The 16,662-nt window shown below is 40.1% G+C and overlaps 1 protein-coding gene across 1 annotated transcript in view; it reads right to left on the bottom strand.

The window, feature by feature from the left end:
- Positions 1–16,662, bottom strand: part of exoc4 (exocyst complex component 4) — a 93,960-nt gene that overhangs the window by 35,449 nt on the left and 41,849 nt on the right. The window contains exons 12-13 of the mRNA XM_026326708.1: positions 1,911–2,013; positions 1,690–1,806 (exon numbers count right to left, since the gene is read on the bottom strand). Of these exons, the coding sequence (XP_026182493.1) occupies positions 1,690–1,806; positions 1,911–2,013 (220 nt within the window). The remainder of the gene's footprint in view (positions 1–1,689; positions 1,807–1,910; positions 2,014–16,662) is intronic.

Below are 16,662 nucleotides of genomic sequence, written 5' to 3'. Positions count from 1 at the left end.
AACACAGTCACACACAGGTAGCAAAACAAACTCACATGACAACAAATACACACACGAAAAAATACCAAAAACACACACAAATACCACCCTGACCCTCGAATGTGAATTGCAGGAGAAGAAGAGTGTAAGGCTCTTTTATTTAGCCCAATTAAAAAAGGCAAAAAGCCCAAACAAAAGGAGTGTTTTATTGCACTCCCCACTATCAGCAGAAAGGCTCATTAGCCACAGCAGCATAATTAGCAAGATGCTGCACTCCTCGTTAAGGAGGGGCCCGAGCCGTAAACAAACCCTGCTGAACTCCAAACGCCCACGGTCTCTCTCTCTGTAATGAACTGCCACCGCTGTTCCCTCCCTGTGAGAGAACGAGGCACACAGACAGGAAGGCTCTGACAGAAACAAACACCCCACAAAGAACAACATGCACACACACGCACGCACACGCACACACACACACACTGACAAACACATAACCAAGGTCTGCTACACAAACACCCAAAGCACAAACAAACTACCTCTCGGGGACACTGTCTTCCCTGACAACTGCATGAGCAGAAACACACACGCACACTAACATATCACGCATAGAGATGTCAAAAATATGTGTCCACAAGAAATATACATTTTTACAATACATACTCTACCAAACATCAGGAATACCTGACAACTGAAACATAGAGAAATCTTGCCAACTGCCTGGATCTTACTTTGGCACAGTTGTAATCCTTAACCTGCCATGACCCCATTTGGAATAAGAAAGGGTGCCAAAATTAACAAGATGATGCTGGAGTTAAATGTACTGTTGTCAGTGAGGCAGTCGATATCAGCTATCTTTCTAGTTTGTATGGTTTCACATGTAGCTTGCAGCAGCCCAACTGTAATTCCACTGATCTGCTTTATATTGGGGTGGCAGCATACATTTAGATGTGGATGTCTCAAAACATTCACACACAAAAAACAAAATCTGCATTGCAAAGTATGTTTTGTGTCATTTTAGTGAATCAATCTTTTTCAAAGGGAAACAATGACATGTGATGTAGATACATTAAAAAAATATGTACTTGCACAAACACACACACAGCACATGTAGAAGCACAGTATGCCAGAGTGGCCATGTCACGACACAGTCATGGTGTTTGTGCCAAGTGGTTGTAGAGTGAATTTGAGCCATAACCCTCTAATCCTCTGGGTGGGTCAGCCATTGTAATCACAGACTTACCTTCTGTAGAAAATGGCCCTGGGAAAGAAGAGAATGGTGGATACAAGTGTTGTGCGTATGTGTGTGAAGTCGTATAACCACCAGCTAGCAACAGCAATAAACTCAAAAAAAGATCAACCATGATTTCAGTCACAATTATGGTCCTGTGAGATAGGTGGCAGGGTAGGCATAATGATCTGGGAGAAAAACAGAGATGGAGAAAAAGAGTGTGTGTGGACATGTTTGTGTGTGTCTGTATGCCTCTGAACCAACAGAGATTACATAGAAATGCAAGGTGAGTTTACTCAACAGAGGCCTTCTCCATCGGACAGGTCTACAAAGGTGAAACGCTGACAAATAGGTAGTGGGATTGTTATTTTTAACCCTCTCTAACTGCTCTAATGTAGATATGCTAAACTGGCGAAAACTGGAATGCACAATATCATTAATACTACCATAATCAATGTCCAACCTAAAAGACGTGGGTTCCTCACCTGCAGCAGAGGTCGCTGGACGCCAAGAACCTTCATGGTATCGGCACTTGCAAGGATCTTCAAGGGGTCAGCTGTCTTGCTGACTGCCTCAATTTCCTTGTTAATCTCTGTTCGCACCTAATGTTTCAGCAAAAGACATTTACATAACACGGGTGTTATCAATAGCAAAAGACACCCATCACTCTGTTTTACAGTAACATGTAATGTATCATTTCACTAACCTGGTTGAGGAAGAGGTCATTGATATAGTAAGTGAGGAAAGCCCTGAGCTGGCACTGTTTGGCCTGACCTGGCCCCATGTTCATTTCTATCTCCTGAATGAACCTGAGCAGAACAGTCAAGACAAGCAAACGTTAGAACAGTTAGGATCAACAGCATTAACACCATCTGTGAATGGAGGCTAATTCACCACTAAAATGTCTGAAATGTTATCACAGGAGCAATAAGACACAGGTTTGTGACCAGTAACACATATACGCTGACATCAGTGAGTCCAACATTGACTAGATTGGGAAAATCTGCCATGGTGACTAATTTTAGAAAGTTTTCTATGACTCTCAAGGTGTCTTTGAGAATGTAAAAGTGCTCCAGTGGAGCTGCACAGTGCCATTAGGCAGACTTGAGTTATACTAGGCAACTCACAGATGTGTGCAGCAGTAGTGAATGTGTACAATAAAATTTCTCTGTTAAGGACAAATCAAAGAATTCTACAGGATAGAAAAAGTGCAAATGCCAAAGCTATTTATAGCAGAAAATAACAATCAAAGCTTCAGTATGTATGCTCTCTGTATTCTCCCAGGAAGCTAGTGTCTGGTTGGTCAGACAGGGTCAGACAGTTATGTATGGGTTGGTAAAGTCACATGCACACCTCGTTTGTCAGAGAATCACTGGTCACTGGTCTCGTCTCTTGCACACCACAGGGCAAGCCATGCAAGAGCGAGTGCTTTCTCAAGCGCTCAGCACATATAAACGTACAAATAAATCAAAATCCTCACCAAAGAATTCTTTGACCTACAAAACCTTTAAGATATATGTAACTCCTGTATTATATACAGTACATATTTATATATGTATGTGTATATATATATATATATATATATATATATACTGTATATATATATACACACACACACTATATATATAATACAGTATGTGTGTGTGTGTGTGTGTGTGTGTGAGTGTGTGTGTGCGCATTTGACCAAAACCTATAGAAGAGAGAGAATCAGAGTACAAAGAAAAGTAAAAAGAAAAGCCCTAAAATGTCAGAAAATCATGAAAAATGGAGGCCAGAAGCTGAAAGTAATGCAGGACTGAAGCTACAGAGATGACTCTAAATGGGGATTTGATTGGGCAAAGCCATTTGTAAAAAGCAGGAAACAGTGTTTGTGCTGTATGTGAAGTGGAGGTTAGAACCAGGATGCTGCAGCATTGCAGACAACCAGGGGCACACAGTCTGTTCAGGAACTATAGATCCATGGAGGTGAATAATTGATTAGGTAAAGATAAAGGTAAAGCTTGTATATGTATACACATACAAACACATGCATACAGACACGCAAGAAGCACAAGCTGTAAGATCACACTACTCAGCATCTGCACCCAATTAGTCATCCAGAACTGAGGCAAGTGTGCAGTTAAGTGTGTGCTCAAGTGTGGGTACGTGCACCCTTGTGTGGCAGAGTGAGCGAGAGAGACAGAGTGAGCGAGGAACCTAAACCTATTCTAAATCCTTCATTGATTCCCACTGAAACTCTACTACAACAGAAAGTTAAGTAGGAGAAACTCTTCTATAGCCTCATTAAAAGCGTCAAGCTTGCAAAACAATGTGGACCAGACATACAGCTTGTCTGTATAAATATGTAGAGAGCACAACTTAAACACTTCTCCTTTACAAAAAAAAAAATACAATTGCTGCTGACAACTTCATTTCCAGAAATCGATCTTAGGACAAAAGTTGCCAGTTTAGACGTGCATCGTGTTGTTCTGAGATCCATCTCGTGCTGTCATTATTGTCATTGTTTCAATACAAGTGTCAAGATGATGAATCATGAAGTTAGTGTGTGCGCACAGATGGATTTTTGTAGGCAGGGGTGATAACGTTTGAGTAATGTAACAGCGACGAGGCAGTAAAACAGCTTTGTCTATCCAGACAGCCATCTGGAGCCAAGCTGCAGGCCCCTTCATGAGGATGCCAGGACGTTTAGCCACAGTAACGGGGCTAAAAGCACTGTTGGAGCCCACAATGCTTAGAAAATCACAAGAACATATTGGCAAATTTCCATTTTAGGAGTATAAGTTTAGTGGGACAATATATATTAAAAAGAGTGTTGTGTGAAAAGTTTTAGAACAATTCTTTGAAATATAGAATGTTGAGGCTGGTTAAAATGCAAATGGATAAATAACATGAAGCAAAGCACAGCAGAGCTTAAAGATTTTCAAATGGATCGGGAAAGAAAATCTATCCCAGTACATTATCATCACCGCCACATCTTCCAAATGCCTGCCTCGATGATGGCATGACATACAGTATATAAAATAACAGCTTCTGGTGATGATGGTGGTGGTGATAACGAAGGCTGCTAAACTAGTTACAACATACATATACATGCACACATTCGAAAGCCATCAACTTCTTTCTACTCTGAACCAATCACAAGCCAAAAAAAAAAAGTCAGAACAGCACTGTTTGCAGACTCCACAAGGTCATTTACAGAAATCTGTGCCAATCCTCCTACGCAAAAACAGAGACAACCTGACCTCTCACTGAAGAATGACAGCTAGCCTCATTTTATCTCTCAAGGCTACAACTGAAGTGAACTTTACATTGGTCTAAATTGACATTTTTGCCAGTTATCATAGGTTCCTGCGTGATAAATCAAAAAATGACACGGGTTGATATCTTCTCAATGTGCTTGACTAGAATTTCTTCTATATTAGCCATGGGAGAAGTTCTGTTTTTCTTAACACGCAGAGATAACGTATGACATAAAAGCCAATTTAATGTTAAACAAATCTATCAGCAATTATCTAGCATGCATGCTTCCAGCCCCTTTTCATTTGAAAACAAAAAAAAAAACACTACTTATTTTAAAAATGCTTTAAATCCATTCAAAACCAGAAGAATTCAGTGATGGTGTTTGCTTCATCTAACGAGGCTGTTATAATTGGACCCGATGTGACGTTAACAATGTCAGTTTCATTGCCAGGTGACAACAAAACACACCAGTCAACCATATGGCAGCTGTACGCTGCAGAGGTGCCAGCCAAGTCGCTAAGGAGACACAGTGGAAGCATTGCAGAGACACAGCAGCAGCAACACGGTGTGGAGTCGCCCTTATGGTTCAAACCTTAGTAGCCCTAAATAATCTGCTTATATACCCTCTCACACACAATATTTACAACTGACCTAAAAAGACTGTGGCAGACATATACACACACACTGTCATGCAGCAAAGTGTCTAGTATGTGTCAGTTGCAAGAAAGAAATTGGATTTGATTACCAATAGAGATCAAGCTCAGCATTGACTTTTGTGTGCTAAATAATTTACGGTTTTAAATAATGCCTGTTGCAGATCACAGCAATAAAATTACAGTACAAATGATGTGCTAATAACCTATTTGCTAAGTGAGACTAAAGTGGAACAGATGCTTGAGATTATGGAAATGTAGGCTTCTAGCAATTAACTTAAAGAACTAACAGGCTACCATATTGTCCTTACACACACCAGAACAATGGGTGCATAATGTAAATGTATACATGTATATGGGATTTTCTTTGTGCCATTTGCTTAGAGCTGAAACTATTAATTAGTTGATGAATAGAGAAATAAGGAGAGAATATTTTGACACTTGACGAATCATTAAAGTTATTAAATTATTTTTCTAGCAGAAATGCTAGTTGAGAGGATTTTCTGCTCTTTTTGTCTTGCATGCAAGTAAACAAAGTATCTTAAGGTATTGGTTTGACCAAAGACACAAACTCTGGAATTTCTGGCTCTCACATAAACATCTTAATAGAGGTGTTAAGAACCCATCACACAGACTTTCATACAGGCATATGCACAGAAAAACAAATCACAAAAACACATACGCATATACAAATTCAAAAGCATCCCTGCACTCTCCTCAGGGCGTATCATCGCCCCTGGAACCAACATGGCTGTTCCAGTTGCAGTCTAAACGCAGTTTCTTAGCAGCAACTGCCAATGATTGCACTTGACAGCATGTAATTATCTGTCATTAGGAAACAGATGTCAGAGCCTAGGTTCTGGAGCTGGATAATTGTAGATGCCATGCCCTATGTGTATGTACGTGAGAAATAACATTCCTGAATGGCATAATGTATTTATACCAACTGGGATTTGGCTAATGAGCGAACCCACTGCATCCTAATGGCTCTCTGATTATTCAAAGAAAGCCAAGTTTCTATTTTTTTAAGATAGCTAAAACAAATAGAACAGACAGGGACAAAGATGTTTTATAGCAGCAGCTCTGATTTCATTTCCCACTGGAAACTAAACCTAAGGTAACAAATGCTTCTTTAAATGGAAAGGGTTGGGATCCTGTCATCTATCTCTATCTGCTGCAGCAGCGTAATGATGCTGAAAGAGAAATGGGATAAAGACAAAGATTTAAGAAAGACAGCAGAATGAGAGTGTGCTAAGATCGATTAGAGACTCAGCATTTTTAAATCTCCCAGAATTCCCCTCAGGCACGAACCTATCAGCTATAGTGATATTCTGATTTTGCCGCCCAAAGAGAAAGGCTCGTTCCGTAAAGACCTGCCACACACCAAGGACGGGACACAGTTGAATCTCTGCCAGAAGAGAGAGAAGGAGGGAGAGTGTGCCAGCGTGTGTGTGTCTGCATACTTATGTCTGCTGCACATACTAAATCATGACTCTCTTCCTACTAACACACACACACACACACACGCACTCAAAGACTGACATAAAAATGTATGGCCAAGTGTCAATACATCAATACAGCACATCCAGTGACACTTCAAAGCACTTATCTATGTGCAATTATTCTTACTTGTAGCACTACCCAGTCACTTCAGAAAGACAGGAAATCATAAAATTATTTTAATGGATGGGGACACTCTGTGGTTTTATGGCATGACCAACATTAGCTTTCATTCCAGCAGATCAGACGATAAATGCTAGGACGGCAGATTTTAATTGTTATCCAATTGCACACTCAATATTGATTCTCTGGGAATATTACACAGTCGAATACACCTAACTTACTCATTTCTACAGTAGTTTTAAATTAATAGAGTCAGACCTGAGAATATATAGACATGCACAAGATTTAAAACAAACTGCTGTAGCATTAAAGTGTCTGAATATAAAAGAACAGTCTGAATGGCCACTGACTTAATCCACCTTTTAATTCACGTCTTGCTGAAAAAGATTTTCTAAGAGGGAAAGCAATTACCACCACCACCACTGGATGGCACTGTGTCAGCTTTGACCAGTTGACTGAAGGCTCCTATTTATTCTAAATTCTTTTCAGGAATTATTAAGATTCCAGGTGGTGTGGACCATGTGAAACCTGTACAGGATTTGCTGCATGCACTATTTGCGGTGTGTGTATGTGAGTAAATAAGGGACATAAGACAAAGACAAATAGAGTGAATATATTATTTATTTTTCTTTGTTTTTTATTATTATTATTTCTTTTTGATGTGACAATAGCATATGCTTTCATCAGTGACTGGTAAAATGCATATGGTCTTCCCACAGACCACCCACACCTCTTCTAGAGTCCCCTGTTGTTTATACCCTGCTCTTATCGCCAATGCTGCATCACATACACTGAAGGCTTCCAGTGTGTCTCTATGTGTGTGGCTGTGTGTGTGTGTGTGTGTGTGTGTGTGTGTGTGCGCAAGGGTTAGAGGGAAATGAGTGTGAAGGAGAGAAAGAGGGGTGCAATGGAAATGTGCAAAGACGCATTATGTAAATTATGTCTGTGTGACTCCATATGCTTACGGCAGCAGGTATAAATGAGATTCATAATGAGGACTTTCTTAGGAGAGTGAGGCTAATAGTGTATAAAAGAGAGGTCCATCGTCCTGCAAGTGCAACAAACACACAAGATAAAAACTTGCAGCGCACTTCCATTAGGTAACCCACAAAGTGTTACTGGAGAATGGGATGTGATTTGTGTGTGATTTGAGATAAAGGCACTGATGCAAAAACTAAGTCTTTAAGTGTTTTGTCTTAAAATAAAATAGAAAATTATTGTCTACATTGGCATTACTATACCTCTACTAGAATGTAACAAGCAACAAGATACTAATACAATACTACAAATGTAAAATAATGAAAACTCGAAGCACTGCTATCAAAGAGGATGTAACCTAAACACAGTATCTATATTAGTAGCATTTAGTGAACATGCATAATATCAAGGACGGTATGTATTGCAAGCAGTCTAAATCTGCAGTTCATACAGAAAAGCTACAGCATAAAATCCGTGCAAATGTAGGGAAATTAGTGTGATGTTCATTAGTGGTTATCTGTGCTTGACATAGAGGGAAGGCAGTCTATAGCTGTATGTTTTCAACAGATGCTCTTTCTGTGTGTGTGTGTGTGCACCTACATATGTAATGCTTGAATGTGCATTTATGTCTGTACCTATTTCTGTGTGTGTGTGTGTGTGTGTGTGTGTGTGTGTGCGTGTGCTTGCATGTGTGTACTGGCCCGTCACAGTTTGGTGCAGACCAATTAAAACGGGGGAGATTGATGACCAGGGGCTCTGAGTAGCAGCAGCAGTAGCGGTAGCAGACAGCTGCTTCCTGCAGACAACAGGAAATGAGATGGCCTTGTTTAGCTGACGCTGCCAACACCAAGAGCACAGAGCCCCAAAGACAAATCACCACCTTACTGCTTCTACTGGCCTACTCCTCCATCTTCCTACAGCGTGCTCTGCACCCTCCTACTCTTTATCTCTCTCTAATTCTACGCAAGACTATCTCTCTCATTAGTCTTTTCTCTAAGAGTAATGTAGTCAAAGTATATGCAGATGCTAAGTATAGGTGTGCACAGGCAGAAGCCACCTCCAGTCTTTGGTCCTAAACTGCCACATAAACCCTTTGGTCATCAATAAATTGGCACTTAGGGCACATGAGTCAACTTAAAAACATGGGAAATGTGAGGTAATAGGAATCATCCATGTACTCAGCTCTGTAATATAGAAGCAATGTATCACTATAAGTGTCAATTTAGTGTAGTTGGCTTTCTCAATGACAGCAGCATGCATGTTACCTTGTGCCCGTCTTTTTAATATTAGCTTCACAGTTGTGTGTGTATTATGGGTGTGTCCAGCACTGTGAGAGTCTCTCACTCAACTAAAACTTAGCTTCAAAGACACACACTTTCCCTGTGTGTTGCCTTAGGCAAGGAAATCATAGCAGCAGGGGTACAAACCTGTCCACTGCTAGTTAATTCCCATTCACAACAGCCTCCAAATTTTCAGTGGACCAGATCTTTTTTATTTCTGGTGGTTTGTCACTACAGAATGAATTTTATATAATGGGCTGTCTCTGCAGTCAGCTGAATGGTTACTAAGTACTAAGATTTTTGGAATAAAAATGGACTCCCAGCTTTACCAGTGAGTCTGTAATAGGTGGTGAAAGTCAGTTATTATGACACAAAGAAATACAGTATGAGTATCATATGCTGGCTGTATAATATGAAGTCTTTATTTGTCTTAATGTTATTTGCTCTCATGTTTATAATTTTAGATCAATCTCTTGTTTTGCATTACTCATACAAAAAGGATGTTTTGTTTAGATGTCCCCTGTGGAACATAGAGCACATTTTCCATTCATATTTAATGGCAGCTAACTGTTGTTTGTGTTTTCTTCTTTTATTATCCTCTGAATGGAGCAGAGATGTGGGGGGCCAAGGGGAGGTTCAGCTTTCTCATATGCTACAATAAGCCATAAGACCACAGAGAGGCCTCAGTGATGCCTCAATGTCACAGTGGGTGACTACTGGGCCTACAGTAAATTACAATGTCAGCCAATACAGACAGAGAGGCAGGTGACAGCATTGTTCATGTTTGGTCCCATTGTGTGTCTATGTGTGCGTCTGTCTGCATGTGTATAGGCCCCTTCAAACAACAGGCGACAATTTGCTTAATTTAGACACACACATAATTCCCTAGTCAGGCAGGCAGGTGCAGACAAAAACTGTATCTGGTCTGAACGTCCTCTGCTCAATGCTTAAGTATTTAAGTGTTCATCTCCTCCTTATAAAACAAGCCTGATTAATAAGCTAAGCTCTAAGTGGCCTCCCACAGGTGACATTTATGGTTACAGGGGGAAGGGGACTGCTTTATTAAAGTATGCCAGGAAATAAAAAACAAAGCTGACAGAGTAGAATACAGACACCAACAATCAATTATTCACCATAAAGTGACTCATATTCTTACCAACAGTATCTGCAGGTTGTCTTAGAGAAGCAATTTGTTTATTTCAATGTTTTTTTTTTTATGAAAAGACAGAATCTAGGTTTGGACTCAAATAATAGCTATATTATAATTATATAATAATTTTATCAAGGTGGGAATTGGCAAGATCATCAGGGCTAGTGGAGCCTTGATTTATATCACACAAGTCAAGAAGCTGTAAAATAGCAACAGATTAAGCTTGGGAGCTGAATTGAAGAATATTAAGTTCATCTTGTGTCAACTTCACAAACAGACATTATGTTCTTTTCTAATCAGATTTGTTGGAAATGATAAAGACTTTTTGAGCCACTGAAGGACACACATGGTTCTCAGCGAATGACTCAGCAAGACTGAAATGGCAACAATCCCTGGGAGATCTAAGTGCGAAGGCACTTTTCCATTCGACTGAAAACTACTGAGAAAAACACTTAACCTGCACACAACACAACACACAAAGGGCTGGCAGCAAAGATGGACAAGAGGAGTCTGTTTTGGCCCAAAGGGAAGAGTGAATGGAAAGTTGCCCTGCAGAAAGTAGGCAAGTCGAGGTCAAAAAGATTGTTGTGTGGAAATGGCAATGGTTTTGATATTTTCTCAAAGATGCAATTGCCACAGGTCAAGGAATGCCATTCTGCTGAGTTATATATAAACAATCTGGCACCAACAGAAAACTAGTTTCATCTTACATTCTCATTTCAGTATGTCTGAGCATGTGTGCTGTGTATTTTCTTCATAGCCTCCAGCCAACGCATTCCAGTACAGTGTACAAGTACTGCATAGTATCACAGATATCTAATAGTTGATGTATTTGTTCAAGCACTTAGCTAGGTGAGTTGTTGCTTATTTTTGCTGTATGTCCTTATCTCCTCCTTGCTACTTCCCGCTATGCATTTTATTCCTTTTTTTTTTTTCTCTCCCCTGCTGCCCTGTCTGGTCTCTCGGTCTCTGTAATGCTTCAGACTCTTCCTCGCCCTCATCTTTCTCTCTCACCCTCTTTCCCCTAATTCCCCTGCCTCTCTCTATTTTTACCCCGGCATTGTTGTTATCTCTCCCTGGCACTGTTTCAATATACACTCTCTCCTCCTTGCCATACCTTTCCTTGATCTCTCTCCTCTCTCTCTCCCTGTTAGCCTTCCATTCCATTTAAGCCTTTATGTTAGCACTGGACTTTTCATCCTGTGGCGTCCTGGTAGTAAATTGAAATGGTTCTGGGGGCTCCATTGAATCCAGATTGAATTTAAAAAGAGAAAGTGCCATAAAGAGAACTTGTGGTGAGAGATCTGTAATACACTGAAGGGCTCCCCAAGCTATGACAGTGCTGACAGGGAGAGGGGAGGAAGAGGGCATGGGAGGTGAAGATGGGTGGAAAAGAGAAAGGTAAGAAGAGGAAGAAGGGAAGGGATGAATGAGGACAAAGTGAAGGTAGAAGAGCATGGTGACAGGGAAAAAGAAGGGAGAATAAAATGAGTGAGATCAAGAGGAAGGAAGGAGGAGAGAAAAAAGGGAAAGAATAAATAGAAGGTCAGATTGATTGAAAATGTATAAAACTCTTCATCGGCATGAAAACCAGCCTATTACCACTTGCGCACAAGCAGACAGACAGACACACAAAAAGCTTCACAAGCATGCACCCTTGATAGCGACACCTCACAGAAATGCCTCAATCACGGTTTGCATGGCCTGGAGGGAGCAAGGTGACAGGTCTCATATTGGAGACTGCCAACAAAATGCAATTCCAGGAAGTCAGCTCTAGGGCTGTGTGTCTGTCATACCTACAGCTCTGATAATACTCCCACACATCACATTACACTGCCGAAATAGCTGCCTTTCAGCATATGGGGCATACACAAAATGAAGGGGGAAACACAAGTATCTGCACGCACACAAAGAGACACACACACATCACGTGCACATACAGGCTTTCTGTATAGATTAATGCCAGCGGAAATATGATGTTAGGGGTTAAATTATTCATTGATCTGTTCATAGTCTGTCCAAGCCTGCTTGTTGTACTGTCATGTCTTGGTTTGTCTGTCTGTGTGTGTCTGTGTGTGTCTGTGTGTGTGTGTGTGTGTGTGTGTGTCCACTTGAAAGGGCTCTCAGGGGAGAGGGAGCTTGCACTGACCTTTAACTTTGTGTATTCGACACTAAAAAGTGACAGGTGTGTGTGGCTCATATGTTTTCGTGTACATGGCCATATGGCTGAATAAAGAATTTTCCATTAAATATTTCAAGTATCAGAATAACCAAAGGGAGGAGAGGGTCCAAACGGTTTTCTGATTTCTTAGAACCATAGAGTTATTTGCAGTTCACATCAGTTTCTAACTGGAGTTTTAACTTAATCAAAAACATAATTATCTATAATTGAGATAAAGTTGCATCAGAACAACAGTATAAAATGGTGTATTTATTAAAGCAGACAGTAATTACACATTTAACTAATAAAATGAAAAATTATAGGTTACTATAAACTGAACTGTCCCAAAATCAGGATGTGATGGGAACCAGTGTTTCAACATTTGTTTGGAACTGATGTGAGAAATGCACACCGGCCTCGGAATATAACCAAGGACCAATGCAGGGACAAAACAGCACAGTTAGAGATTGTTGTGGGGGTGTTTCTCAAACCTACTCATGCCATGATGGGTGTAATTACTGGAGACAGTGCAATTACTTGCACTTTGCCTATATTATTAAATGTTAATTGTATAGATGACTAACTTGGCAGTATTTCCTATATCTTCAAGTAATGTTGCTCTTGTTCACATTTGGGCCTGTCTTATCCAGATGAGGGTTTTAAGTAGCCAAACTGCAGAAGGTTTGGTCCATACAAAGTGAAAGTCCTATTAATAAAGCATAGTTCTAAAGTTGCTTAGCTTCTTTCTTCATAGGCCAGTTGCTTTAAAAATGTAATCCATTTAACATTTACATGGCTTTTCTACAATTATTTGCTCAGAGATCCATCTATTACTGAACCAACAGCCGTAGTCTAAGGTTTCAGAAATTACATAAATATTTTATTTCTCTGTTTTCCTTACAGGGAAACAAGGGCCAGCAGTAAATGAGCCAGTGAGAGTGAAGGGGAAATACAGAGGGGAGTCTGTGAAACAAAAAGAGATGGAGTGGCAATAAAAAGGGATTAGTGATGAGGAGTCATAATAATCAGTACACAGCCTACAGTGATAGACAGAGTAGAGTGAACAAGAGATCAACAGAGAGAAATAAACTGAAATATATGCAACTAGTGTTTAACAGCTGGATCAAAGTTCTTTAGCAGATGCTGAGATGACCTGCAATAAACATCTGATGTGCCATCACCAAAATAACCTTGTTTTAGGCAAAATATTTCATGTAGATATATGATCCTGCATTCTACATTTCCCATTTCTCTGACTGATATCCTATTAATTATGTCAGCACAAACCAAAATATGAGATTTGAATATTAAAGTAGCAACATCTGGTAAGTTTCAGTGACACATGTGAAAGATAATTTGATTATTCACACTTCAAGCATGAATAAGAAGGTAATAGTGTTAGCTACTCTTTCTTAAATCAACTAGACCCAATGGACTTACTCTTAACAAGTTTTTATTCGTCTCACTGCTGTCTTTCAGCATAACAAAGGCTTTTGCCAGCCTACGTCCTGGAATGCTCTCATTACCTTGGTGCAGTTGCCAAGGGAGCCGGTGTGATATTCAATACTTCTGTTTCCCATCCCTCCAATCTCATTTACACTTGACACCTGACATTTGCATAATGGCCTCGCTCCATCTTCTATCTAGTGAAATACAGGGTGGAGGTGAGGTGGTGTTTGTGCTCATGCTTGTTTGGTCGTGATGAGTACATATGCCTATCTAGACCGTGTTTGTGTGTGTGTATGTGCATAGTGTGTCACAGGCAGGGGTTAAATGACTTCCTTCTTAATCTAGCTCATTAAGCCTGCAGAGAACTCAGAGTGCACCACATTGCCTGATTTGGGACAATTTGCGGAAATGCTGGCAGGAGCACGTAAATGTGCATGTTAATCAGGGATACCGTGACCCCAATCAGTCGGAGACAGATATTAGGGTGCCAGGAAAAACTGAAGACGAACATGAGTCTTTGTCTTTTTATAATATAAGCACTGTGAAACACCGGTAGACTACTATCAGAATGGCACTCTGTCAGCGCACTGAAGTCTTGCATCAGACATGCTCCGTTCATTCATCACAGGAAATTGCATTCAGTGCACCAAGAACACTCCTGATCAGGAAGGAGATGCAGCATAAGATTCTCATGTCAACAAACTAGTAAACTGTACCAACTAAATGAACTTGTTTTGCATTTATAATTTTTAATTGTCCTATGCACTCATCAACCCACAAAACTTTGTTTGACGTCTACAACCATTACTCCTGCTTATCAGAAATCTTTGTTGCTCTGTTTCAGATGACTCGGGGCACCTCTCAAGTCCAATTTAAATCCTTAAAAAATAAAATCCATTATATCATTGTCAATCCATACAAGCACAAAATAAGCAAGATGGTCAAACTCAATACAACTGCACAGAACTTCAGCCCAAAAGACTCTGTGAGAACAGATGAAAGCATATCCACTCTCCTCTGGACACATCACAATATCTACAGTCTCTGTTTCTCAGAATATAAAAAATTGTCACAAATGTCCCTCAAATATTTATCGTGATATCTTTATGTAGTACCACAAAAAAAGAAAAAAGAAAAATAATATAATCCTCCCCCACATCCCCTCAGGCCAGAAGCTAGTGAGCTGGAGCAGAGTGAAACGTCATACTTAGCAAATTGCATTTGAAGCCGGGGGGGATAAATACTACAGATAAAGACTGCTCTAATGTGCTCAAATCCATTAGAAATCTCATATTCACACATAGCAGAAATCACATTACAAAACGCCCCTAATGTCATTTCACAGGGTTTTTCCACCAGCATTTGCTGCCAGGATGAGACACTAACATCAAACATAATGGATTTTCGCCTTTTCCCTTCATTCCCCACCCCCCTTATGTTGTTCAGTCTCCTCTTAGACTGTGATCTGTCCTGCTCTGGTTGAATTTTCCCTCCAATCTTCATTGTTGTGGCTGTGAGTTCTATTTTGGATGGATGTAATGAATTTAGCCAAACAGGTCTAAAGAAGAGACCACTTACAAGCAGAGGGGACTATGGTGAATGTGTTTACACTTTTGCTGCTCATCAACCCTGAGGGAAAGCTTGGCAGTTCAGTGTCGTTACACTTTATAGCAAAAGTGTTTCAATTCCCTGACTTCCTATGCTTCACTTATTGCAGTAACACACAGGAGATAGTGAAGAAGCGTGTACACTTTAACTGGTTGGCTCTTTTAAAGAGAAGGGCTGAACATGTTCCTTGATTTTTCTTTTTCTGAACCCAAATTTTCAGCGCTAGAATGAAAGGATCAATTTCTTACCTGCATGCATCTAAACTTATAACCTTTGACTCCATATAACCTTGTGCGAGGAGAGAAGAGGAGAGGCTTGACATACACGCTTAATCAGAGTCTGCCTGTTTGACTTTTCCACTGGTTGCACACTCAATGAGCACACCATGACTAGTTGAGGATCAAACCATCACTGATAGGAGAGGAAGGGGAAAAAAAGAAGAGAAATATCCATCTCCTTGAAAACTGTGACCTTCTCAGAGTTTCTGTTTTCTCTCCTTTTTACAGGTTTATCTGGGTTCAGTACATAGATGAGTCATCTTTGGTTATTATTATATCCAGAGTTAGAAGCCCTATCTGAGAGAAATCATCTCTACTGAGCCACACTCAGAATGTTTTAAGGAAAATAAATATAACAGCATAGCAAAATTATCCTTCAAAACCACAGGACAATGAGCGGAGCCAGAGGCAAAATTAACCAAATTATACAAAAGCAAGGAAACAAACTATCACTCTCTCAAATGTGGCCATTATGCGGATATCCCAATAATAATTAAATGAAGTAGATTAGCTAGAGAGGTAGAGACAACATAATGCAGCACAGAAACACAAACTATAACCCTACACAGTCTTTAGACCTTGATTTTACCCACACATAAACGACAAACATTCTCCAACTCCAATTATAAACTGTGAAACGGTGTCTCTTAGAACTGCCTGGAGTCTGTTTAGCTGCTATTAGATCAGATTGTGTATTGAGTTCAGAGCACCTATCTTCGAGAATAATTAACTATCCAAAAAGATGGACTAACTTATGTAACCACCAATTAGGAGATCACAAACAATCCTTTCTGATGGAGTTGGGGAATTTTAATGAGGTTTAATGACTTGTTGATTGGTTGGTGGGGTTTGTTTAAAGAAGTACACAGGGCAGATGTGCTGGCAAGAGTTTAAAAAAAATAAACTCCCTCCACATTCTCCCTCAGCTGCACACCTCTGGCACCCACTGCATATTACATTATACAATAACAAAACTGTATGTGTGTGTTTTGATGTGCATAGCGGGTCGACTGTTTTGTGTGTGCATGTATGCTTATC

This window comes from Mastacembelus armatus, chromosome 23 (genome assembly GCF_900324485.2).
Source record: "Mastacembelus armatus chromosome 23, fMasArm1.2, whole genome shotgun sequence".
NCBI lineage: Eukaryota > Metazoa > Chordata > Actinopteri > Synbranchiformes > Mastacembelidae > Mastacembelus > Mastacembelus armatus.
Note: the sequence above shows the minus strand (reverse complement) of the source record. Positions and strands in the feature narration are given on the sequence as shown.